General features: G+C 41.1%; 1 protein-coding gene across 5 annotated transcripts in view; it reads right to left on the bottom strand.

Moving 5' to 3' along the window:
- Positions 1–23,360, bottom strand: part of XRCC2 (X-ray repair cross complementing 2) — a 184,371-nt gene extending 161,011 nt beyond the window's left edge. For 4 of the 5 annotated variants that reach the window (XM_073238182.1, XM_073238183.1, XM_073238179.1 and 1 more), the window contains exon 1: positions 23,156–23,360. In XM_073238182.1, coding sequence (XP_073094283.1) covers positions 23,156–23,194 — 39 coding nt within the window. In that variant the 5' untranslated portion in view covers positions 23,195–23,360. Of the gene's footprint in view, positions 1–1,524; positions 4,517–13,932; positions 14,015–23,155 lie in introns of those variants that run through there. The other variant, XM_073238178.1, reaches the window with a different exon arrangement.
- Between the last annotated feature and the right edge of the window lie 3,088 nt (positions 23,361–26,448).

The following is a 26,448-nucleotide window of genomic DNA, read 5'->3' as shown; positions in this document are numbered from 1 at the left end:
GTAACAGTTACCAATACTTTGCCATTCTTGTTTCTGCTACACCTCCTTTAAAATTTCTCAAGGATGTCTTTTAAAATTATTTGTTTGTTTGTTTGTTTCTAAATTAAACTGGATGATACAGCATCCCCAAGGGCTGGTTTACTCCAAGTTCAGCCTCAATCCTAGGGTTCTACTATTTAGGGTTCTAGTTAAAGCATGAGCCACTCTCAGCTGCTTCAAGTATGTCGGGATTTCCTTCCTCTTCTGCATCCTGGACTAGTAATTCACTAACTGATTAGCTCTTTGATACTTTAAATATGTATGTTTGTTTTTATCCAGTTTGCTTGTTTCTGTTTACTTTTAGTAGGTGAATTTGTCTAAAGTACCTATTCTGCTATTACTGGAAGTCCCCCTAAATGACTACAATTAGAGTTCCAATTCTGCATCTAGTCTTGCTGTGGTTACAGCATACCTTAGGTTTTTTTTTTTTATCAGATATGCCCATTGTAGAGAATACTATGAAAGTTTCGATATGCTAACAAACTGGATAAACTAGAAGAAATGTACAACTTTCTAGAAAAATACAACCTTCCAAGGCTGACCAAGGAAGAAACAGAAAATCTAAACAAACCAATTACCAGCAACGAAATTGAATTGGTAATCAAAAAACTACCCAAGAACAAAACTCCCGGGTCCACATGGATTCACAGCTGAATTTTATCAGACATTCAGAGAAGACATAATACTCATTCTCCTTAAAGTTTTCCAAAAAATACAAGAGGAGGGAATACTTCCAAACTCATTCTATGAAGCCAGCATCACTGTAACACCAAAACCGGGCAAAGACACCAGAAAAAAAGAAAATTACAGACCAATATCCCTGATGAACATAGATGCAAAATGACTCAACAAAATACTAGCAAACCGAATTCAAAAATACATCAAGAGGATCATACACCATGATCAAGTGGGATTCCTCCCAGGGATGCAAGGATGGTACAAAAATCCATCAACAACATCTACCACATCAACAAAAAGGTCATACACTTTTTTTATTAGATTCTCAAATGATCCTGAGAAATTCACCTGTGAGAAAAGTATTTTATGATCCCCCGTTTTTTTTTAAACAAGTAAATGGGATAAATATTTGCAGTTATACACTCCCATTATTCTTTTGGTTTTATCTAGCGTCCCTGTTACCTTCTCTCAAATAACTTAGGATGTGCCACTTCTTTCTCTCTTAAGCCTGATTCTTTTTACAAGTGTTAAAATTTCTAGTGTTCAAAAAATCCTTTGGTGTAGGTTTTAGTTCAAAAGAATTTATTAACCAGTATTCTTAATTCCTTCCAACATGTCAGATAACAAATCTTCTAAAGATAACTAAGTCTTCGATCTGACATATTAATGTATAATTGATAATTTAAGTGAATATAAAAGTTCATTATTTTTTAATCATGTTCCCAAAGAATAAGTTATAAATCTGTGAATAACAGTCCATTAAATTAACATTTATACATTCATTTATACAAAGAAGAAATGGAAACTCCTATTATATTCAAGGCTAGAATTCTGCCAATATTTGCTGTTTTTCATATACACATGTAACACACACACACACACACAGAGCTTGGTATAGAAAGTAACTGAATTTTCCTATCTTTTCTTATTTTTAAAAACATTTTTATTAAGGTATTATTGATACACATTCTTATGAAGGTTTCACATGAAAAAACAGTGTGGTTACCACATTTATCCATATTATCAAGTTCCCACCCATACCCCAGTGCAGTCACTGTCCATCAGTGCAGCAAGATGCCACAGATTCACTGCTTACCTTCTCTGCGCTACTCTGATCTTTTCTTAACAGCTAAAAGTAGTATTCTAGAGAAGGGCAAGATTCTCAATCTTATTGATCACACTCTCATTTGGGGAAAAATAATCATACTCTCCTAACATACAAATATTTATAAAGTACTTGTGTATAAAATGCATTACATATAATTAAATACACACACAAAAGAAGAAAAAATGAATTATGGATAAAGTATATAATATTTTAAATTGTATCAGTGACAAGGTGTATGGGTACAATTGACAGTAATGTGATCCAATGTAATTTAACCTGACTGCCAATTAGACTACTATCATCTTCAATTCCATAACGTGGCTAAAGAGTAAATACTGGGTCTAGAAGGATTCTTAGTCTGAGGACTTTTTATGTCTGCTGACAGTTTGGGCCCCCTTCAACCTACAATAAAAGCCGTTCCTAGATAAGGATTTGTCATTCATTAGGGAGACAATCCCAGGAGGCGCCATGAGAATGGGGAAGTAAGTTAGAGGACGGGAGGCAAAAATCAGTTTGTTAATGAATAGATTACTGCTGTGAGCAACTGGGCATCAGTCCCCTGTGGAGGCCACTATGAGAAGACCTCAGTGTCCTCTTACTATGGAGTGAGGAAGATGGCATGTTGGCATGTTCATAAACCAAATCCTGACCCTCACTGGTTCACCCACTAAGGACTGCCCAGCCTGTCCAACATGCAGTCCAGCAGGGTCTTGGCATCCAGGAGACACCTTCAGAGGCCTTGGGTTTGGGAACTGCCAGCAAGCTACAGGAGGGGCAGGGTACATGGGAGGGGCACAGACAGCATACGCTACATCTACTCCACCTGCACCATGAAGAATATGGCCTTCAATCTTCGTTTCTTTGCAGGATTCCTTTTAAACCCTTAAAAAGAATCTTCATTAGATGAGTCAATTTACAGTTAGCAGTTTTAACTAAGTAGGTATATAGATGAACACACCCTCGAGACCACCAGTCAATTCGCTCCACATTTCCTATGCAGTACCTCACGTATGTATGCAACACGTGACGATCTGACATACAGACTGAATGAGCACACCAGGGTATCTGAGTGTCAGATACTGGCATAATCTAATCTTTCCTTAGATTAAAATATATAAACGTAAGTTCTGGAATTTTCTTCCTGCTCCATAGGACATTACCTTTCATGCTCAAGGCACGAGCTCCCCATTCTGGCCATCACTGGAACCAAGTATGTAGAGCTGTGACCAGCTCTCAGCTGGAAATAATTCATTTCGGGTATGTCCGGACTATTCTAAATTGTAAGAAAATACTAGCACACAGTTCTAATAGAGTTTCAGTATTTGCCTACCACTTAATGAAATGGAAATTTCAAAATGATTTTCACAGAATTCCTTGAATGGATAACTTATTTCCCCGTGTTTTAAAAATTACACAGAAACCCAAACACAACACACCTCCACACTGGAATTCAGTGTAACTCAGATCAGAATGTTCTGACTTTCCATAGTTTTTGGTGTGAAAGGCAGATCATAGGATCCTTGTTTTCATCCATCTTATAGAAAAAAACAGCTCTACAGAAACATTTCACAAAGTCACAGCTTCCTAAAGGGGTTATGTTATGAGAAATCAGAAATTCACTTCAACTTTCCTAAACAAGTAACTACTTAACTGAAACCAGAAATGTGACATGAAGTTATAAAAGACCATTTTATTTAGGCTGAAATGTGTATATTATTTTTTATTTAGTTTTAAAAACAAGCTTAATATACAGCTTAATTGCTAATATTACTTGATTAATCTTTGACAACCTAGGAATAGGACAGTCTGAGGCTTTACAGTACTAGTTTAAGAAATCCATTCTGTGTAGAAATACTGTTCTGTTTATTCCTCTAGAGTTTAAAACTATAGAATAGAATCATCTTAGCTTATTACGGACATTTTAATTTTGGGGTACTATCCTACAATAAATCTATTTTTATGATACATATCAACAGAACTCAATGCCACTTTCTCCAATAACAAATAAATGTTTTCTTAGAGTATTACTTTTTAAATGACGTGAAACCAAAGAAAATTGTTTGCTGGCTTGAGAATCATCTTGTTTGGAGAAAAATATCCTGTGCTTCACTATTTGCTGCCACGCCTTACAGAGGTAGGGTCTATAGTCCATGTCCACACCACCTGGACGGTTAGAGGCGGAGGACGGCCCTTCTGCTGAGTCTGAGGTTCTCTGCATTATACTTTGTGTTGTTGCAAGAAGAACCAAGCGATACTCATTTACAAGTTTCTCTAGTAACTGAGAACATTTCTTCAGAGTAGACTCCTGTAAGTTGACACTTTCTCCTCCATTGACACGGTCTATCCAGTAAAAAGCTGACAGGCTATCCACAATCAACAGGCAGAGAGATGGGTGACTACAAAACATAGCTTCTAGCGAGTGAAGCGTAAGGAGGAGCTGAGTACTGCCACCGCAGCACACCAGAAAGAACCTTCCAAGGCAGCACTTCACAGTGTCCTCAGAACTTTGGGAAAGCCTATGCTCGAGAATTGTAACGAGCCGGAGCATATCAAAGTGGTAATCTGTATCAATAAATAAGACTTCAACTTCCAGTCCACCTTCTGATTTTGGTAGTATACATCGTGCTGTTAAATGATAAAGCATTTCTGTTTTTCCTGTTCCTTCTGGACCATGAAATTCAAGAATATCACCTGTGTAAAATTTAAAAATATCAGTCAAAATGCAGCAGCACAATAATAGTAGGCTATAAAATGAAAAGTCTACAAAAATAGTTTCTAAAAATTTACTGGAATGTGAAGGAAAATCTGCCAGAATAGAGCCACATTAACCAATAAATAAGGAAATTAAAAGAAAATCACTAAATTTCAAGGCTTCAGTTATTAATCATAATCAAGAGAATGTGACAGAATGTCAAGGCTGAAAAGCAAGGGTCCTCAGGGAATCCCTGGGGATGGGTCCCTGTGCACATGCTTTAGTGTGGCATTGGCAATACTACAGAAGCAAGAATAATGTGCCACAAGATCTAGGGCCTTTCAAAAATCTACTGACCTGAGGTGGGCCCTTGGGGGATGAGGGGTGGACTCTAAGGAGTGGCAGTGGATCCTTATGGGGGTGGAGGACGAAGACAGGGGGGTGCCCAGGACTCCGATGACAATATGGGGCCCCCACCAGCTATGCCCAGCCTGCCTTCACCTGGGAACAGCCCTGCGCCCTGCCAGACTGCCTTCAGTTACTCTGCTATAACCTGTCCAGCTGCAATGACAACAGCCTTGTAGGTTACTTTCCTAGCCTTATAAACGAAAGTCAGCTACTCTCAACTTTAAAACTCCAAATCTCTTTCTATATAGGTCTTAGTAATTCTCTTTCATTGAGGACAGCACAGACTAAGTAAAACACTGGAGGAAACTGTCCTGCCTCCAGAGCTTTTCAAAATCTACTCTAAAGAGTAGCCTTCTAATTCCTGCTATTTTGTTTGCCATTTAATTTATGGCTGAACCACGTAATTAGAAACACTGTGTTAAAAATGCACATTCTTAGGCCTCAAATTAGTCTATCTGAGAATCCAGTTACTTTTATTTCCTATTATTACTAACAAACCATTGTATGTTGGAACAGTAACAAATAACGTGTAAGAAATCTAGCAAGCTGCCACCATACCATATTTAAGGTATTATAAAGTTCAGTCCATTTCCACTATCATCTTAGACATACAATTTGCCATTCAAAATTCTTATTACAGAGAATCCCCCTCACCACCCAAGATTCAAGCCTCAAGGAATAAAACTCTTTTCATATTCACAGTTGTTCATAGGTGCTCTTATTAAAAGCTAACATAGTGACTAAAACTACATTTAACCCAGATGTTCAGTGTACTCTCTCCTAGTGTATTACTAAGGAGCTAAGCTGAAGTCCTCTCCCTGTCCTGAAGTCTCTTACTGCCTCTATTATAGAAAGAGAATAAACGACACAGACTAGATAAAGAAATGCTAATGCAGAACCAGTATTAACAGTGTGAAAGCAAGGAAAACAGCAAGATTAATCTGAAAGCGGTTTGTAGGACACGACGGACCATGCAGACACTTGATGGCGAACCCAGCCAGCAGACTGCACCGAATCCTCCCTCTACTTCCCGAGGCTGATCAGCAGCAATTCACCTTTCTTTACAAATGAAAAGGCACAACTTCATGATATCTCACTTGATCCTAGTATCAACAGATACGAAAAGCAAACTTTATTATCTCCCATCATCACATTCACCATGCTATACATGGTAAACTTTGATTATTTACTGGATTATATTTCTAGTTCACTACTTTAAGGTTAGAACTTGAATATTCTCTCCCCAGCACAAAACATAGTGTTTTCTGAATGCAGTTCATTAGATACTTTCTTCTGGAACTTCCTGAGAGACAAGTAAAGATGAAAATGTAAGTCATGATTTAGTGAGGATTAAAGGACCAAACGTCAGCTTTATAACAATGGCATTAAGAAAGGAAGCCAGTCTGGTGAGGAGTCCTAGGTTAGCAGAGTCTGGCAAGTATGAAGCCCCAAGTCCAAGGCTTGGAAAGAGACCAGCACAGGAAGGGAAGGAAGGGCAGGAACAAAGTGTCCAGGGCTAGTCAGGCCCCACTGGCTGCCCCAGGCCCAAGCAGGGCTGACACTTGGTCCCCTTCATTTAGTTAGAAGGCACGGGGAAGCCTATATTGGGGATCTGAAAGTTCTTTTCTAATTTAAAAGGCTTGGAAGTACCAGTATGAATCCAAGACATAAGCAAACTAGGGACTTTAAATTCACATGATCACATAAACATCCCCCAAAAATTTAGTTTTCAAAACAGTATGTTAAGATGTATCTCTAGGTCTCACAAAATAAAAATGTCCTATAGCCATTAGGATTTCAGATTCTAGATAATAAGAGGCTATATACAGCAATCTGGAAGTAAGCTACACAGAGGTAGAGAACAAGAAGCTCTCTGGTGGGTGGGTGTGAACCTAAAATTAAGAATACAGGGCCAGAAACTCAATTATTGAGATAGAACCACAGTCAGAGCAGTCAGCATGAAGACAGATTTAAAAAATCAGGAGGAAACCACAAAAGACCCCAAAGAGCCAAAGCAATCCTGAGAAGGAAGAATAAAGCAGGGGGAATTACACTCCCCAACTTCAAGCTCTACTACAAAGCCACAGTAATCAAGACAATTTGGTACTGGCACAAGAACAGACCCACAGACCAATGGAATGGACTAGAGAGCCCAGATATAAGTCCAAGCATATACGGTCAATTAATATACGATAAAGGAGCCATGGATATACAATGGGGAAAGGACAGCCTCTTCCACAACTGGTGTTGCTAAACTGGACAGCTCCATGCAAGAGAATGAAACTGGATTATTGTTTAACCCCATACACAAAAGTAAACTCGAAATGGATCAAAGACCTTCATGTAAGTCATGAAACCATAAAACTCCTAGAAGACAACATGGGCAAAAATCTCCTGAATATAAGCATGAGCAACTTCTTCCTGAACGCATCTCCTTGAGCAAGGGAAACAAAAGCAAAAAAGAACACACGGGACTACATCAAACTAAAATGTTTCTGTATGGCAAAGAACACCATGAACAGAACAAAAAGGCATCCTACAGTATGGGAGAATATATTTGTAAATGACATATCCAACAAGGGGTTAACATCCAAAATATATAAAGAACTCACACACCTCAACACCCAAAAAGCAAATAACCCGATTAAAAAATGGGCGGAGGATATGAAGAGACAGTTCTCCAAAGAAGACATTCAGATGGCCAACAGGCACATGAAAAGATGCTCCACATCACTAATCATCAGGGAAATGCATATTAAAACGACAATGAGATATCACCTCACACCAGTAAGGATGGCCAGCATCGAAAAAACTAAGAACAAATGCTGGCAAGGCTGCAGAGAAAGGGGAACCCTCCACACTGCTGGTGGGAATGTAAGCTAGTTCAACCATTGTGGAAGGCAACATAGAGGTTCCTCAAAAGACTAAAAATAGAAATACCATTTGACCCAGGAATCCCACTCCTTGGAATTTACCCAAAGAATACAACTTCTCAGACTCAAAAAGACATATGTACCCCCATGTTTATTGCAGCACTATTTACAAAAACCAAGATACGGAAGCAACCTAAGTGTCCAGCAGTAGAGGAATGGATAAATAAGAGGTGGTACATATACACAATGGAATACTATTCAGCCATAAGAAAGAAACAAATCCTGCTATTTGCAACAACATGGATGGAGCTAGAGGGTATTATGCTCAGTGAAATAAGTCAGGCAGAGAAAGACAAATATCAAATAACTTCCCTCATTTGTGGAGTATAACAATGAGGCAAAACTGAAGGAACAAAATAGCAGCAGACTCACAGACTCCAAGAAGGGACTAGCGGTGACCAAAGGGAGGGGTCGGGGAGGGCGGGTGGGGAGGGAGGGAGAAGGGGACTGAGGGGTATTATGTTTAGTACACACGGTGTGGGGGGCCACGAGGAGAACAGTGTAGCACAGAGAAGGCAAGCAGTGAATCTGTGGCATCTGACTACACTGATGGACAGTGACTGCACTGTGGTATGGGTGGGGACTTGATAATATGGGTAAATGTAGTAACCACATTGTTTTTTCATGTGAAACCTTCATAAGAGTGTATATCAATAATACCTTAATAAAAATTTTTACAAAAGAGTGTATATCAATAATAGCTTAATAAAAAAATTAATCAGGAGGAAAAATGATATGGAGCACAAAAGGTTTCAAGGAAAGAAAGAGTAAGAAATACTATAAGCAGCAAAAACGTTCCGAAAATGAAAAAAATGGCAGGGGAGAGGTAGGGAGTTGGTCCTGGATCTGACCTTACAGCAGTAAACATGTTGTTTGCAAAAGCACATTTAATATAAATGTTATTTTATGAACCGAACTTCAGAAACTCAAGACAATGTGGGAAGGGCCTGTAGAGGCACTCACTGCTCTTGAGCAAAGGGAGGGCAGGCGTCAGATTGCAGGACGGCAGGGAACACAGGCAATGAGAAAAAGCATCGCTGGTTTGCTCTCATCTAAAAAGTAAAGAAACTCAATAGCAGTTGCATGAGGCCACATGGAGAGCCCAGTGCAGATTTAAGGTAAGAGAACTGTAACGTATTCTGAAGCAAAAGGGCTAGGACTCCTCAGAGATGGGATACAGGCCTCTGGTCAGAGGGTAACTGTGACATACTTCAGGGCATTTCTGGAATTCTTGGAATAGGGAAAAAAATGACAATGTTTTTCCGGAAAGAGAGGTGGTGTTCATAAACATCTTTCAGCATAACTCAAAAGAATAAGTCTTTGAGAACAAGCTCCTACATGGATTAACAAAGCTTTCTAAATCATACATTAACTAATAACTGGATTTCTTAGATCCTTGGATTGGCATGAACAAAACCGAGGCGAGGTTTAAGGTTAAATCCTTGTTTAAGATCATTAGGTAGAAGAACACTTTTCTCCTTTTACAGATTAATGCAAAGCAGGCGACAAGGTCATTTTTAACAACTGGGGAAGTAAAATCTGCAAACTTGCACATGACTATTGTCATTAAGGTCCTTGAACTAGATTCCCTACAAATATGTTTAATGATGAATTAAAATCAGTTTCACTGACTTTACAAACATGTCCACTTAAAAGATAAAAAATCATATTCAAACATATATTATAGAGGGTACACAGTCCTATTAACTGTACTTGAGGTCACTACCTCACATATTTCTGGGAGCTATTACAAATACTGCAGCCATTTCGAAAATATTGAGTATGACAACTTGTACTAAAAAAACCCAAAAGACAGAAAATACCTCTACAGCTTGGCACCTGACAAATTAAACAAAATCAGAAAATCTGGATGGATTGGCCTTGAGACTTACTCTCACGAATGTATGCCGTAAGGGGTTCGTGTAACAGATTGTCAGAGTGAGTTTATGAATCTAAAGATCCTTCAAAAAAAGCAAAAGAAAGAAATGCCAAAAACACATAATTTTGGTACTAACCTACTAACTGTGTCACAAATATGTTGAATTTTCAGATTACAATCATAAGAGTACTGAAGAGGTAATGAGTTAGTATTGAATAATTACCACCCAAAAAGCATTAAAAACATGTTCACAACAGCATTAAACTCCTATAATCCCTAAACTTCTTTCTGCTTCAACTTGAGCTTCCCCATAAGAATTTCTGATAAACTACTGTTGTTGATGATAACCTTATAATCGCAGTCTTACATTTTGCTATCTCTCCAATGAGTATTCATCTAACTAGTTTTACAGCTACATGGTCTGTAGTAGTTTTAAGTAAACTTTTTTGTTAGTGACTGAACATGACAATGTCTTAAACGTTTTTGTAAATGTAATATTCAAGTGCATAAATTGTGCTATGAACCCATGTTTTAATGTCATTTTCATAAGGTTCAACAATACCTTTCTGATAGAAGAGAAAGTTCAATATTTGTCTAACACATTTGATCAAAATTTCTTTTGTTATCAATGGTACAGAATCTTTTTTGCGAACGGATCTGCTTTGAAAGAAATGCTAGAAAGACTCCTTCACGCTGAATGAAGGGACAGTAGACAGTAAGCTGAATCCAAAAGTGTTCATAAAGAACACAGGTAAATTAAAAGAGTATAAATGTGTTTTATACTGGTAACTCTTTTCATGTATCTGATTTAAGAAACAAGTGTGCATTAAGTAATTTTAAATGTGTTTATGGGGATATCCTGTATAAATATGTAATTTGTAACAGTACAAAGGGAGGGAGGGAATGGAGCAATACAGTAGCAAAGTTTTTACAAAATGTTGAAATTAAGATGGCATTAATCCTAACTAAATTATTATAAATTAAGATGTGAATTGTAATCCTTGAGGCGATGACTAGGAAAATAATTCAAAAAAATAAAGTAAAAATAAACAGGGAATTAAAATGGTACACTGGAAAATATCTAACACAAAAGAAGTCAGTAAAGGAGGAAGAGAAACAAAAAAGATGTAAGACATACAGAAAAGAGAACAAAATGGTAGTCATAAACCCTACCTCATGGAGTTTAAGCCATATCTTAACTGTATATGGAATTAAACAGTCCAAACAAAGGGCAGATTTGCAGAATGGAATAAAAATACATGATCCAATTACAGGCTGTCTACAATGGGCACTCTTTACATACTAAGTCACAAATAAGGTGAAGTAAAAGCATAAAAAAGATACACTGTGCAAGCGGTAACCAAAGAGAGTTGGTTGTATTATCAGACAATACACACTTTAAGACAAAAATTGTTATGAGAGACAAAGAAGGACATTTTTGTTTTTATTGTGGTAAAAGACACATTTTCTAAAATTTTCCATGTTAATCTTTTTAAGTGTATAGTTCAGTAGCATTAAGAACAGTCACACTGTTGTGAAACAGATCTCCAGAGCTTTTCATCTTGCAAAACTGAAACTCTGTACCCATTAAACAGCTACCCTTTTCCCCCTGGTAACCACTGTTCTCCTTTTTCTGGTTCTATGAACTTAACTACTTTGATACCTCATATAAGTGGAATCACACAGTATTCATCTTTCTGCAACTGGCTTATCTCACTTAACATGTTCTCAAGGTTCATCCATTGCGTAGCATGTGACAGGATTTCCTTCCTCTTTAAGGCTAATACTCCACTGTCTGTATATACCACATCTTGTTTATCCATTCATCTGTCAATGAATAATTGGGTTGCTTCCATCGCTTACCTACTATGAACAGTGCTGTTATGAACACTGGTGTGCAAATCTCTTCAAAACCATGCTTTCAGTTCTTTTGGATATATAACTAGAAGCAGAATTGTTGGATCATACGGTAGTTCTATTCCTGATTTTTTGAGGAAACCTCCACATTGTTTTTCATAGTGGTCGCACCAGTTTACAACCCCACCAACAGTGTGCAAGGGTTCCAATTTCTCCACATTTTCACCAACACTTGTTATTTTGCTTTTTAGATAGTAGCCAATCTAATAGGCATGAGGTGACAAGAACATTTTGAGTCAATCTATCAATAAAATATCATTGTAATAAAGTTATATGTATCTAACAATACATGAAGCCCCAGAATACATGAAGCAAAAACAAAACTAAGGGCAGAAACAGACAGTTCAACAGTAACAGCTGGAGATTTCGATAGTCCACTTCTGACAATGGATAGAACAACCAGATGGAAGACTTGAACACTAATCACCCAGAACTAAGAGACATCAACAAAATACTTGACCCAACTACAACAGAACACACATTCTTCTCAAGTGCACACAGAACATTCTCTACAATAAGCCATATGTTCAGCCATAGAACAAATCCCAATAAACCTGAAATGTCCGAAACTACAGAAGTATGTTCTCTGACCAGAGAAGAATGAGCACAAGGGTGATTAACAGTGATTAACAAAAGCCACACATCCTGGGCCTGGATCAGGCGACGGCATCGCTACAACACCAAAAGCATGGGCAGCACCAGAAAAAAACAGATAAATGACTTCACCAAAATAAATAATCCTGTGCTTCAATAAACACCATCAAGAAAGTGAAAACACAACCTACAGATGAGAGGAAATACTTGTAAATCTTATTATTTGATAAGGGACTTGTACCTAGAATATATAAAGGACTCTTACAACTCAACAATAAAAAAACAACCCAACTGTTACAATGGGCAAAGGATCTGACATTTCCCCAAACTACATATACAAACTGCCAACAAGCACATGCAGAGATGTGTAACATCATTTGCCATCAGGGAAATGTAAATCAAAACCACAGTGAAGTATCACTTCCTAATCACTAAGAAGGTTATAATCAAAGAGACAGACAATAACATCTGTTCATAGGATGTGGGGAAATTGGAACCATCATATACTTCACTGCCATTAGTAGCCAGCAAAATGTGCAGCTTCTCTGGGAAACAGCCTGGCAGTTCTGCAAAAGGTTAAACAGAGTTACCATACAACCTAGCAGTACGTCTTGTAGGTATTTTGCAAGAGAACTGAAAACATATTCACAGAAAAATGTATACAAAATAATCCTAGCAGCATTATTCAAAACAGCCAAAAAGTAGAAACAACTTAAATGTCCATCAACAGATGAGTGGATAAACATAATGTGGTATGTCCATACACAATAGATATTCAACAGTCAAAAGGAATGAACTACTGATGCATGCTACAAGATGATAAACCTTGAGATTATGCAAAGTTAAAGAAGCCAGTCACAGAAGACCACATACTGTATGTTTCCAACTATAAGAAATGTCCAGAAAAGGCAAATCTATCAAGTCAGAAAGTAGATTAGTGGTTACCTAGGGCTGAGGGATGCGGGAAGTTGGGGAGTGACTACTAACAGGTATGGGTTTCTTTTCGAGGTGATGAAAATATTCTAAAATCAACAGCTGAATAACTGTGTGAACACTAAAAACCATCTAACTGTATGGATTAATGATTGTACATTGAGCATTGACCCCCCTATACTGAATTTTATTGTTGTTAACAACCATTTGATCAATAAATATGAGAGATGCCCTCTCAAAACAAAACAAAACAAAACAAAAAACCATCTAACTGTAAACCTGACTGGGTGAATTGTGATCTCCACAAAGCTGTTACATTAACAAAGAAAAAAAAACCTGAGCACACGACCCCCTTTGTGAGCAGAGAAGAGGGAGGCATCTATCTTCCCCACTGTAGAAACACAAAACAATAACAGAGAACCTAAGGACCTTCCTGTGATTCTAACTTCTCAATAAAAATAAATTAAAATAACAAAACTCCGTTAGAAAACTGACAACGGAGTGTTAGGCTAAGAGAGGTCAGTGTTTATTTGGAAGATTTACCACAGAAGCCAAACTTCATCTTAACTGACACAGATATTGAAGGTTTAAGTGTTCTGTCCTTATTTGTCAGCTTTTAATTTTATGGTTCAACCTATACACATACCCTCTCACTAGGAGTATGTGTGTATATATGTAAGTATATGTGGAACAAATGTTTTATGAAACTGAATTTATGGCACTATGTTTTGGTTTGAGACTGTGTTTTTACCATGCACTGGTGAATCTTCATCAGCAAACAGATGTGGTTCTATTTCTTTCAAGGAACTTCTACCTTCAAGTCGGGCAAGGAGCTTGTGCAAGGGAAAAAGAGAGAAGGAAACTCATTACTAAAAATAAAAATCCTGGAAATCTGTATTTATACAATTATCCAAAAATCCATAAAAGAGAGTTCATAACTTTGTAGATTTGGAGGAAAGTATGATACAGGAAATAAAATTTAGGAGAAAAATTGTGTTCATTTATTCATAAAATATTTCACTTTTTGTTTATGTATCACTGGTGGTTTGAAATTAATCCCTGCCACAAAGGAGCAGATAGCAGTTTGATGCACAGGACCAAACTGCTACTTGCAAAGTATTTACCTTCCTTATGGGTTATAATGACCTTTTCCACTATTCTTACCATACTTGTTATACAGGTATCAGCTTTTCATTTGTCATATTGACAGCTCCTTATCTCGTGGGGGTGAGGGACAAAGGAGAAAGGCCGAGGAACTTCCACCTGTACTGTTAGGTCAGTGAGGCACAGAGAGGTGGGCATAGCAGCAGACGGGACATCAGCCAAGGTGCAAAGTTTATAAACAGCACTGTGTATAGGTGAACTATCAGCAGGTTTGAATTGCTAGAGCTTGGAGCCTGAAAGATATAGGAGAGAATGAAGTCCCCAAAGAGAAGTCAGAACGCAGAAGGTCTTGGATGCCCTGCTTAGAAGCCTTCTCTTTGGCCTGTAGCTGAAAGCAAGGGGTTTTAAGCTACAGTGAGAAGCAAGCTAGAATAGTGAAGAGCGGACGGCTGGAATTCCAGAACCAGACCTACAACATCACTTCTCTGGGCCTGAAGTCACTCTCCAGTCAAGTGGGGGTAACAAACAGCCTCTCCACCACAGGCTGTTGAGGGCTCAGGGTGTTAAGAGCACGTGTGCACAGATAAGCACCACTGGGTATGAGCTATCACTTGCTCATGTCAAAGAGATCAGCCTGGTGGCTAGTAAAGGACGGATGGGACGTAACACCTGATATGGAGAAAGCTAGAGTTTGCAGCCCCGATCTGAAGGAGTGCCGGCACCAAGGCAGTGGCAGGCAGGCTGATAGCAAGCAGGATTCTGCGACTGATGTAAGTGCCAATGAGGGAAATGTAATCACAGCTGCTTCTCAAGTTTCTAGGAATCAGCACAGATCTGACAACTCATATACACCAAAAAAAAAAATAAAGTACATCACAAAAGGGAAGAACATCAGTCACCCTTCATGTTTCCTTTAATCCAAGCAGAAGTTTTGAAAAGACATTGTTGAATGATGGAAAGGCCCTATACATAACTTTAGCAAGTATCTATCGAGTTTCTATTATACACAAAGCACTGTAACAGCTAAAATGGAGACTATAAGGTGAAGAAGACAACCTACCCTCAGGGAACCAAGGAACTTACAGTCCAGGTTCTCTAAGAGATGGGCTTTTATAACAAGAGAGTACTAACTTTGTGCTTTGACTCAGTGCAGAGATTCTGAGGGCATATCCGAGGTCAAAGCTATTTTCCTAATATTAAGACATGGCTCATCTGTCTCACTAAGTAGACTCCTGCACTGATGATGCAGCAAAGACGAGTGGTGACACTGCTGGCCCCAGCACAATCAAGGCAGCAGCATCGCACTGTGTTAGCGCACTATTTAAGCAGTATTAATTTCTAGCAGAATTTTTAAGGACTAAGTTTTAAACTTATGACACCCCCCTAATTATTAATTTCACTAAAGGCATACTGAAGATTCTATTAGGAAGTTGTATCATACTGTGCTTCGAATTGTCATTTAGACAGAAAAATCAACTAGATGCAAGATCCCAGAGAGGCAGCCAAACACATAATCAAATGCAGAAGCTCAATGTCAGTGGGATGCTTACTCGCCACCTTGTCTGTGAGGAACTCCACTGGAGAAGTGGGGGTGCTCTCCTACCTTCTTGGTCTGTCTCCCCAGGAAGGAGAGATTTTTCTCGTGGGCTATTTGAAGAGCAGGATCCGCTCTCTCCCAACAGCTTGCCTACAGGAAGTACAGACATGCTCCCAGATTTCAGTATAGTAGGAGAAGCCCTCAGAAATGACCGTAAAGTTTGCTGATAACCTTGGGAAGAGCAATTTTAGTGGAACAGTGGGATAGAAGCCTAATTACAGTGGGTTAAAGAGTAAGCAGGGGAGATAAGGAAGAGCAGACACAGAGCACCATCAGCTCTGCTGTGCCGAGGGTAAGGCTCTGGGGCTGGGCAGTTGTCATCAAGGGAGGGTTTCCGTTTGTCTCGTTTTACCACTTTATATTAGAATAGTGATAAAAATGACCAGTAGAAGATTAAACACAGAAGACAGAAAAAAATGACCACAGGAGTGGGAGTACCTGCAGGAGTGACGTCCCTTAGGAGGAACAGGATGGATGGAATCCACCAGTGAAGAAGTTGCCCTTTCTTAGAAGCAAAAATATTTATTTTATTTTACAGAAGGGAAATGCAGAGAAAAACCAGTGCATATATTCGTATCAATATAGATGATGAAAAAAGCAGGACTGCTGTATTATATCCAATATGGTAGATTTCAGGGCAAAGAAGATGCCAAGGCAAAGAGAGGCATCACAGAATGATTAAAAGGATCCGTCTACCGGGAAGCCATATGACCCCATGTGTCTGTATCAACAAGAGCCTCGAAATGCATGAAGCAAAACTAATACAGCTGAGAGGAGAAACAGAAAAATCTTAAATTATAGATGGGACTTCACATCCACCTCTGAGCAACTGACAGACTATACGACTGAAAACCTTCAAGGAGACAGAAGATCTGAGCAACATAACCAATAAGACTGAATTCACATATATAGAACATTCCACCCAACAACAGCAGAATATACACTTTTTTCAAGTTTCCATAGAACATTCATCAATACAGATCACATCCTGGGCCATAGAACATACCTCAACATATTTAAAAGAAATGACATCATGCAGAGTGTATACTCTGACTATAAGGGAAACAAACCAGAAATCGGTCACAGAAAGACACCAGGAAAAAATAAGGAAGTTCCTGTGAAATTTTCTGTTTTCACAATAACACGAGGCAAACTAAAAGAAAAGAAGACAGAAAGGCACGTTATGTATCCATTAAACAATTACTGAGCACTTTCTGTGGGCTAGATACTGTTCTAAACACTCAGACTAAAGGCACAAACCCAACGGACAACAAAGTCCGCTCACAGACCCTTAACGACGGGGGTGGGAGGCAGGCAGGAAGACAACATACAAACGATACAAAATGTCAGGTGTGTAAGCGTTAAGAAGAATGACCAAGGTAAAGGAATAACGATCAACAGTAGGAAGGGCTGCCTAATGCTCGATGATCTGGAAAAGCTTCTCCTCCAAACTGACATGTGAGCAGAAACCTAAATCAAGTGAGAAGCGAGCGATGTGAATGTCTGAGGGAGCGGCAATCCCTGCAGCGAGTAACGGGAAGCGCAAAGGCTCTGAGGCTGAAGCGTACCTGGCGCATTCAAGGAACAGCAAGGACGATGTTGTGTCTGAAGAAGACTAAGTGTGGGCGAGTGGCAGATGAGACAGAAAGGCAGGAGATGAAATCAGAAGTCGCGGGTGGGCCGAGGGCAAATCTTGCACGACTGCAGAAACTAAGGATTCTGGATTTTACTACAAATGATTCAGGAGCCTCTGGAAAGCTTGCAGCAGTAGTGTGCTTGTTTTGAGTGCATCACCCTGGATACTACGCGGAAAACAGTATCCACATACTATAATACTAGGGAAAGTAAGTGTGGGAAGGGTGAAAGCAGAGACCAGTTAGGAGGTTACTGCAACCAAGTAAGGGATGCTGGCCAGGAACAAGAATGGCTATTGCAAAAGCAGTGAAAAGTGGTCAAAGTCATGACATATGGTGATGGTACAGCAGGCAGAATTTGTAAATGAATCGAGCATAGGTTGATATGAGATAGGACAGAAAAAGAGAATTCAAAACGACTCCAAGATTTTTGGCTTGAGCAACAGCAAGAAAAAGTTGCCATTTAACAATTTAAGGAAAACTTGGGAGGAAGCAAATCAAGGTGGTGGGTACCTGTGTGGTAGTAAATGAAGATTTCAGTTTGGGGCATATTGAAGTTTTTCCCAATCTTTTAATTTTGAAAATTTTCAAACCTACAGAAAAACTTTTAGTACAGTGAACATCCATATACATTTATCTAGATTCCTCTACTGCTAACATTTTGCCAAAGTTTTCTTTTGCTGAACCACTTCCTCACAAATATTTAATATATGTCTCCTAAGAAAAAGATTTCCTCCCACATAAGCAGACCACAATTATCACATTCACACATTTAACACTGATACGCACAGTACTCTCTTTAATATACACACTCTGTATACATTTTCCCCAGATGAACGATGATCATGTTAAGTCTGTTGGGAGACCTATTAGACATGCAAGTGGTTATGTCAAGAAGGTAATAGAACATATGTGTCTGGAATTCAGGAGTAAGGCTGGATTTGATGACATGTTTTGTAATGAGGAAGTGAACTAATTACTAGGAAAATATAGTTGGACTGGGAGTCCATTTGAGGTTGATGGTTATAAATGTAAAATGAAATCGGTCAGCCTAGCTGTGATTTTCTCAGTAATGTTTAGTTGTGTGGGCAGAGGTACAGCAGAGGTGGACAGTTGGGTTAGCCATGGTTAAGAAAGTAAGTTGGGGGGATAAACAAGGAAGTTGACTGTATTTATAAAGGAGTAGTGGTAATGATGGAGCCTGGATTCTATTCTGGATAAGAAGGGAACCACAGACAGAAGGGGATTAAGTGTCCTACAAGTCTGTGATTACACAAAACCAAAATGTTACTATTTAATAAATATTTAATATTTGCCTCTGTACCTTTTCTAAGAAAACCTGTCATTATTATCAATAACTATCACCTGTACACTATGCAGAGACTACTGCATGGTTATTGAAAGCTTACAAAGAAATATGAGAACCCACCTCCTAGAGGTAAAGTTGAAAGGGAACTAAGAAATCAGTCTACCACCCTCATTTGATAAAAACAGGAGCCAAGGTTTAATAACATCCCAAATCACAAAGCTTGTTCTGGCAGAGACAAGACTAGAACTAGAACCAAGGTCTTTGAACTTCTAGTCCAGCATTTTCTATCGCAGCCTCCAAAACTGTGACATTAGAAGATTTCTGACAGAAGAGACAAAAAAAATTCACCCTGGAAAATGGTAATAAGGGATGGAAGTTTCCTACTTTTCACTTTAGTACTATTGGAATTTGCTATCATGTGCACTTTACTACCTTAATAAATACAATAGGACTAGTTAAAGAAAAAAAGGCAAACGGTATGTTGTGCATAGCAACCAAAACTAGACAGACACTTCCAATTTATTACTCATCAACTATTTTAAACCCAAGGCATTAACATTTGAGAAAATATGAAGTACACCACTATTTAACAACCAGGTGCAAATGCCATTTGGATACCAAAATACTGCCAAAATTACTGTGAATCTTTGCTAAAAGGGAGATAAAAGTAAAAATGCCATTGCTACTTGGCCAACAGGCACGTGAAAAAATGCTCCACATTGATAATCATCAGGAAATGTAAATTAAAACCACAATGAGACATCACCTCACACCAGTTAGGAAGGCCAACATCCAAAAGACAGACAACAACAAATGTTGGTGAGGATGCGGAGAAAGGGGAACCCTCCTGCACTGCTGGTGGGAATGTAAACTAGTTCAACCATTGTGGAAAGCAGTATGGAGGTTCCTCAAAAAAACTCAAAATAGAAATGCCATTTGACCCAGGAATTCCACTTCTACGAATTTACCTTAAGAAAACATGATCCCTGATTCAAAAAGACATATGCACCCCTATGTTTACTGCAGCACTATGTACAACAGCTAAGATATGTATGCAACCTAAGTGTCCATCAGTAGATGAATGGATAAAGAAGATGTGGTATATACACAAAATATTATTCAGCCTAAGAAAACAAATCCTACCATTTGCAACAACATGGATGGAGCTAGAGGGTATTATGCTCGGTGAAATAAACCAGGAGGAGAAAGACAAGTACCAAATGATTTCACTCATTTATGGAGTATAACAAAGCAAAACTGAAGGAACAAAACAGCAGCACAGACTCCGAGAAGGGACTAGTGGTTACCAAAGGGAAGGGGCTGGGGAGGGTGCGAGGGGGGGGAGGAAAAAGGGAATTAAGTGGCACTATAATTAGCAATCACAATATAGGCAGGTCACGGGGAAGGCTGTACAGCATGGAAATGACAAGTAATGACTCTATAGCATCTCACTACGCTGATAGACAGTGACTGCAATGGAGCTGGGGGGAGGTACCTGATGATATGGGTGAATGTTGAAACCACTGTGTTGTTCATGTGAAACCCTCGTAAGATTGTACATCAGAGATACCTTAATTTTAATAAAATGCCATTGCTACTTTGTAAAGGCAAGGTAAAAAAACGGGTTATTCTATTGTAAATTGTGTTCAAATGTTTGTCTTTTTAAAATTGAGGGCTCATTTTGTTTTCCACTAGCTATCTGGCCTACCAGAACTGCATCCCTAAAATCTTTCAAAAGAGTATTTTTTGCATCTTTGTTTTTTCTTGCAAGACTCTGTATGAAATGTCTTTTCTCTACTCTTCACAAGATGTGGGAATGGTTAGCTATTTTATAAAATGGTAATTGTCATGACTCAAAATTTTAAAGAAGCTTATTTCAGTTTATAGAAATAGCTTTGACTTCAGCTATCTTCCTCATTACAACACCTCTAAGCAGGATCCATGAAGTAGACTCATGTGCGTAGGAAGAAAACTGTGTCCAAACAAATTAAGCACTGACCACAGTGCCCAAAAACACATACAGAAGCTTGCTTCATTGGTTCTGTTAACAAAAAGAAAAACAAGGGCACCTGCTGTTCAGCTCCCTATTCTCTCCCTACCCCACTGCGCTGTAAACTGAGTGAGGCTCCCCCACCCCACTGTACTCCAAAGTAGTATGAGCGAGGCAATCTGGCTTAGGATGTCCCGACAGACATGGCAGGAAGAGGATACGATACTGAACTCTTTGTTCAATGATTCAACTGTTCTGGGCTCCCATTTTTTGGATGCTATGCTTGTTCTGACTGCAAAAGTCATCTGAGTTTAACCTGGGTTTCAAATGATCATTTAAATAAGCAAGGTTTTAACCACAGTGGTTCTTATAACCAAGCAGTGGCTTTAATCTTAAGGAGCAAGGGTTGGCAAACGATGGCCAGCAGGCCAAATCAAAAGTGTGAAAATAAATTTTATTGGAACACAACCATGCTCACTTGTTCATGTATCTGTGGCTGCCTTCACATTAGAAATGCACTTAAGTAGCTGTGACAGAGACCCCTTGGCCAGCAAAGCGTAAATACTATCTGGCCCTTCACTGAAAAAGTTTGCTGATTCAATTTAGAGTAGTTTCTCTCTCTCTGTCCTGTATGTCATTCATAGTCCATCTCTGCCTATTTCTCAGCTTTCTTCCCAACACTGTGCTCACTGAGTAGCTTGCCCAACTAGACAGACCAACCTGCAGTTCCCCTAAATGCTCTTGCTTAACACAGAACCTACATATTACATACCTGCTACTTTGTTTTGAATGCCAGCCCCTCCTTGCCTAACCAACTCCAAATGGTCCTTAAAACTTCAGCTCAGTCACCTCCTCCTGGTCAGTCTTCCATAAGGCTTGCTCCTCTATTGAATAGCCTGATTTGCTACACAGTCCATAAGTTTATTTAAAGTTGGCTTCCCTTACTAGTTCTTCAGTGACAGAAGCTGTTTCTTACTCCTACTCGTTAACCAGTAGTTGACACATAGTAAGTGCTTGATACTTGTCAGTTCATTTCCTTGCAGGGCATCAAATGGCTTGGGTGACTATGGATACTCAGGCTGGAAACGTAAACTGGGATAAGGCGGTCTTGATGCCATAAGCACAGACTACAGCGGAAGATGAAGCAACCCCCTCCAATGCCACCTGTTCCATAAATGCTCCAACTGGTGATCCCTCCCCTCTCCTAGCTTACCATCTCTACCCCGTAGATAAATTGTGGCAGGTTTGGAACGTAATCTTTGCGAACAGAGGGCTAGCATGTTACACTCGGCTGGGCTCCAAGGAATGCCTCCCTCCGTCTCCTCTCGGAGCGTGCGCGTTAGGGGACTCCCGGATGGCGGGGGCCGGCTCCAGGTGCCCAGGTGCGCGGGGGGGGGGGTTCCGGGGTGGCCGGCACAGTACGCCTTGGCCTACACGCCCCTGTCATCCCCGGCCCAGCCGTCCCCATGGGGCACCCCCAGGGCCCCCGGCCCCAGCCGTCCCCATGAGACGCCCCCAGGGCCCCCGGCCCCAGCCGTCCCCATGAGGCGCCCCCAGGGCCCCCGGCCCCAGCCGTCCCCATGAGGCGCCCCCAGGGCCCCCGGCCCCAGCCGTCCCCATGAGGCGCCCCCAGGGCCCCCGGCCCCAGCCGTCCCCATGAGGCGCCCCCAGGGCCCCCGGCCCCAGCCGTCCCCATGAGGCGCCCCCAGGACCCCCGGCCCCAGCCGTCCCCATGAGGCGCCCCCAGGGCTCCCGGCCCCAGCCGTCCCCATGAGGCGCCCCCAGGGCCCCCGGCCCCAGCCGTCCCCATGAGGCAACCCCAGGGCCCCCGGCCCCAGCCGTCCCCATGGGGTACCCCCAGTCCCAGCCGTCCCCATGAGGCGCCCCAGCGCCCCGGCCCCAGCCGTCCCCATGGGGCGCCCCCAGGGCCCCCGGCCCCAGCCGTCCCGATAAGGCGCCCCCAGGACCCACGGCCCCAGCCGTCCCCATGGGGCACCCCCAGCGCCCCGGCCCCAGCCGTCCCCATGGGGCACCCCCAGTGCCCCCGGCCCCAGCCGTCCCCATGAGGCGCCCCCAGGGCCCCCGGCACCGGCCGTCCCGATAAGGCGCCCCCAGGACCCACGGCCCCAGCCGTCCCCATGAGGCGCCCCAGCGCCCCGGCCCCAGCCGTCCCCATGGGGCACCCCCAGTGCCCCCGGCCCCAGCCGTCCCCATGAGGCGCCCCAGCGCCCCGGCCCCACGCCGCCCTCCCGCGGCGCCCCGGCCTCTGCCCGCTTCCGGGCTCCCCGCCCGCGCCCTGCCCTGTTTCAGCTCCTTCGCTCCCACGCCGGCCGCTCTCACCTCCGTCCCAGACTCAGCCCTGTGGAAGTCACTACACATCGCGGCAAAGGGGCAGCGCACCAGGCACTCAACTTTCCCGCCACCAGCGCCTTATGACGCGCGCTGCGCCGACCCACAGCCAGTCAGACGCACTGACCCGCTGACCCGGGGGCAAGCATGCGCACTGCGCCCGCCCGCGGCCGGGAGGTGACGGGCATGCGCAGTCGGGCGTGCAGCCGCCCCTTCTCGGTTGACGTCTTAAGCCGCCTCGTAAGAGACCGGGAGACAGCTGGTGATTTTTATTCTCCCATAAACTTGTTTGTTATTATTAGGTAAAGGTAAAGCTGGCAACACGTACTTTTTTTTTTTTTTTACTATTACCAAAACATATACTGAGCAGGCAAGCCTTTTTGTCCATTCTTGTGTTCAAAGCCTCCGGCTGGCTGTACCTGTAATTCACGATTAATTCTGAAAAAAAAAAAAAAAGCCCACGAAATATAAAAGAATTTTAAAAATATGCCGAACCTGCATATTAATCAAATTCTTTTTTTGGACGTAGAAGAATTACATGACTAAGGGTTAGCTAATGCTCATTCATTAAGATAGATGGTGGATCATGGAAAGAGATGATGGATATCAAGTATTTGCTATGTGCCCGACACTGCGCCTGGAAACACAACAGAGAATAAGAGACATGCCTGAATGGAGTTTGCAACCTATTAAACACGTTTACTGGACTACGTTTTAAAAAAAATCACTTTCCAACAGCTTTTATCTGTTGTTTATAGGGCAAAACAGTGAGGCTGGCACTTTTTCAATTCTCTTTTTCTTATCCTTACACTTGCAGATGCATAATTAAGAAATAATGATAGTTAACATTATAGCACTGTGCCAGGCAGTGTCCTAAGTGCTTTATATATAAAAACCATTTAATCCTCACAGTCCCATGAGGTAGGTACTGTCATCCCCATTTTACAGATGAGGAAACTGAGGCACAATTTTGACCCACATTACTTTGACCAGATTGTAGTGGGTCACTACAGTTAATGAAAAACAGGAAGCAAAGACCATGAACACAAACAGTTCTTTAAAGAAATTTGGCTCTGAAGGAAGGAGATAATACAGTATCAAGAAAAAACACATAGGATCAAGGAAGTCTTTTAAGAGGGCAAAGCCCAGGGTGTGTTTAAATGCTGTTAGGAAACAGGTGTAGAGAGTTAAAGGTTAAAGACATGATCTGAGAAAGGGGATAATTAATGGAGTCAGGACTTGAAGAGGACGGAGGATGCAGGTATAAGAATCTGCTTTAGGTAGGGGAGGGCATCTCTTCCACTATAAGCAGAGACAAGAAGTCAAGAATGGGTGCAGATGCAGATAAATTGTGGGGTAAGGAGCTCAAAGAGGAAGTTATAGTCTGAAGTCTTTTGTTTTTCCTCTGAAGCAGAAAGCAAAATAGTAGAAATCCCAGACTAGAGTTGAATTCTTCTTGTGACAGTTTGTATGCCCAAGTCACTCACCTAAAATGAATGTTACCCATTTATGGGTGTGGAGAAAGTGAAGGTTCCTATGGCCAGGATTCTCACCTGGCCCTGGTTGGCTTGCTTACTGTATACATGTGGGCAATACGTCACTATTAATTCTGTATACAGAGCTCTGCTCAGTGCTCTAGGCTGCTTCATGGTTGCAGAGCTGCACGGCTGCAGGAGAGCAGAGACTGCAGTGGTGGCAGGGCCAAGGACAGAGACTGAGACAGCTGTGGGGGGCAGAGAGGCCCAGAGGCAGAGATTGGCTTTGCTGCATGCAGACTTGCTCTGAATGATGGGATTCTAGTGACTGACCTGTCACTGTGGGAATAAAGTTGTATATACCCTTTCACCCCAAGCATGTTCCACTGTCATTTTTTTCAGTCTCATTGAATACATAGTGAACTTGCCTGGGGCTGAAACCCATTGGAAAGGCAATGGGCTCTGCTAAAAAACCTTCCTTAGAAAACCAGTCTTACGCCATTCTAGTACTGGGAGGAGTGGGTGCTATCCCTAAGTACTATGCTACTATATAGTCTGGTGATATATTTCAACAAGGAAAAATTTTCCGTAGCACTTACTGCCGGTAATCACACTTTATACACCACATGTTTTACTGTCCTTTGCATTGCACAAAACTTTTCTCTCTCAGTTACAATTTTCTGGAATTTCAAGATGAATTTTCTGAAGTCTCCATGGGTTTTGATATCAGATATACCTGGAATTTAAAACTGAGTCTGTCCCTTATTACCATGATACCTGTTACTTACCACTCTGAACCTTAATTATCATAGTGCTGTGATGACTAATGAAATAAGGTACTAACAGCTAGCACACCATGAGCACAAAATGTTGATATCCTTCCTACCTTCCTATCTTTCTTAAATCATCACTTAACATAGTGGCAAAGATATTGTAAATACTCAATAAATATCTCCTGTCACCATGATGGCAGTGGTTAGGGCCAGATTAAGAGATGAGCTTGTCTGGCAGTTGTTCAGGGTGGCACAACATAAAAGCAGCTAATGCTTCTCTTCAAAGTAAAAATATCACAGGGATATGAGATGGAAAAAAATATTTTTATTGCAGCTCTTTTCAAGACTACTGTATGTGATTGGGAAGAAAAGGTTCTGGAGAAAGGGTGACAGAGACAGCAGAAAGACATGCCTGAGTGACAGCAGGTCACCACGTGTATGTTCAGGGGATTGTGATAGAAAACAAGGTGAACAGCTGGAGCGTCACCACCACCACCACCACCCACTCTGCGTCCTCCCCCACCCACCAACTCCCACACAGAGAAGCAGGATTCTAGATTTTCAAAAATAGACAAATATTTTAAATGTATCTTTTAGGAGATGTGCTAATTTATTTGCTCCCCCAGGCAAGTCCACAAATCTTAATCCATCTCAGATGGTATTGGAGGAGGTGATGACTTCACTGTTGAACTGGGGTCCCGGATTTCCTGTTTTAGAAATGTGAAGTCTATTGTTTTTAATTCTATCAAATACCAAAGGCATTTGTACTGTAAACAGCCATATAAGATAGACACAGTGTTTTCCTCAGGAACAAAGTCATACTTACTGCCCCTTATATAAGATCTGGGCTCCCTAAACTGAAAGTTCGTGTTCTGTAATGCAACCAACTCCGTATGCAGGGGTTATCTTACCCTGTGTTCCCTATGGTCACCCTGGTAACCAGTGCGAGGAAATGCTAACATTCTGGCTGCTGCTGTTGCTGAGTTATAGAATCCTTTGTCTCTGGCTTGGACTCTCATGTCTGCTACCAGCATCC

The sequence above is a fragment of the Manis javanica genome, chromosome 6, assembly GCF_040802235.1.
Source record: "Manis javanica isolate MJ-LG chromosome 6, MJ_LKY, whole genome shotgun sequence".
NCBI lineage: Eukaryota > Metazoa > Chordata > Mammalia > Pholidota > Manidae > Manis > Manis javanica.
Note: the sequence above shows the minus strand (reverse complement) of the source record. Positions and strands in the feature narration are given on the sequence as shown.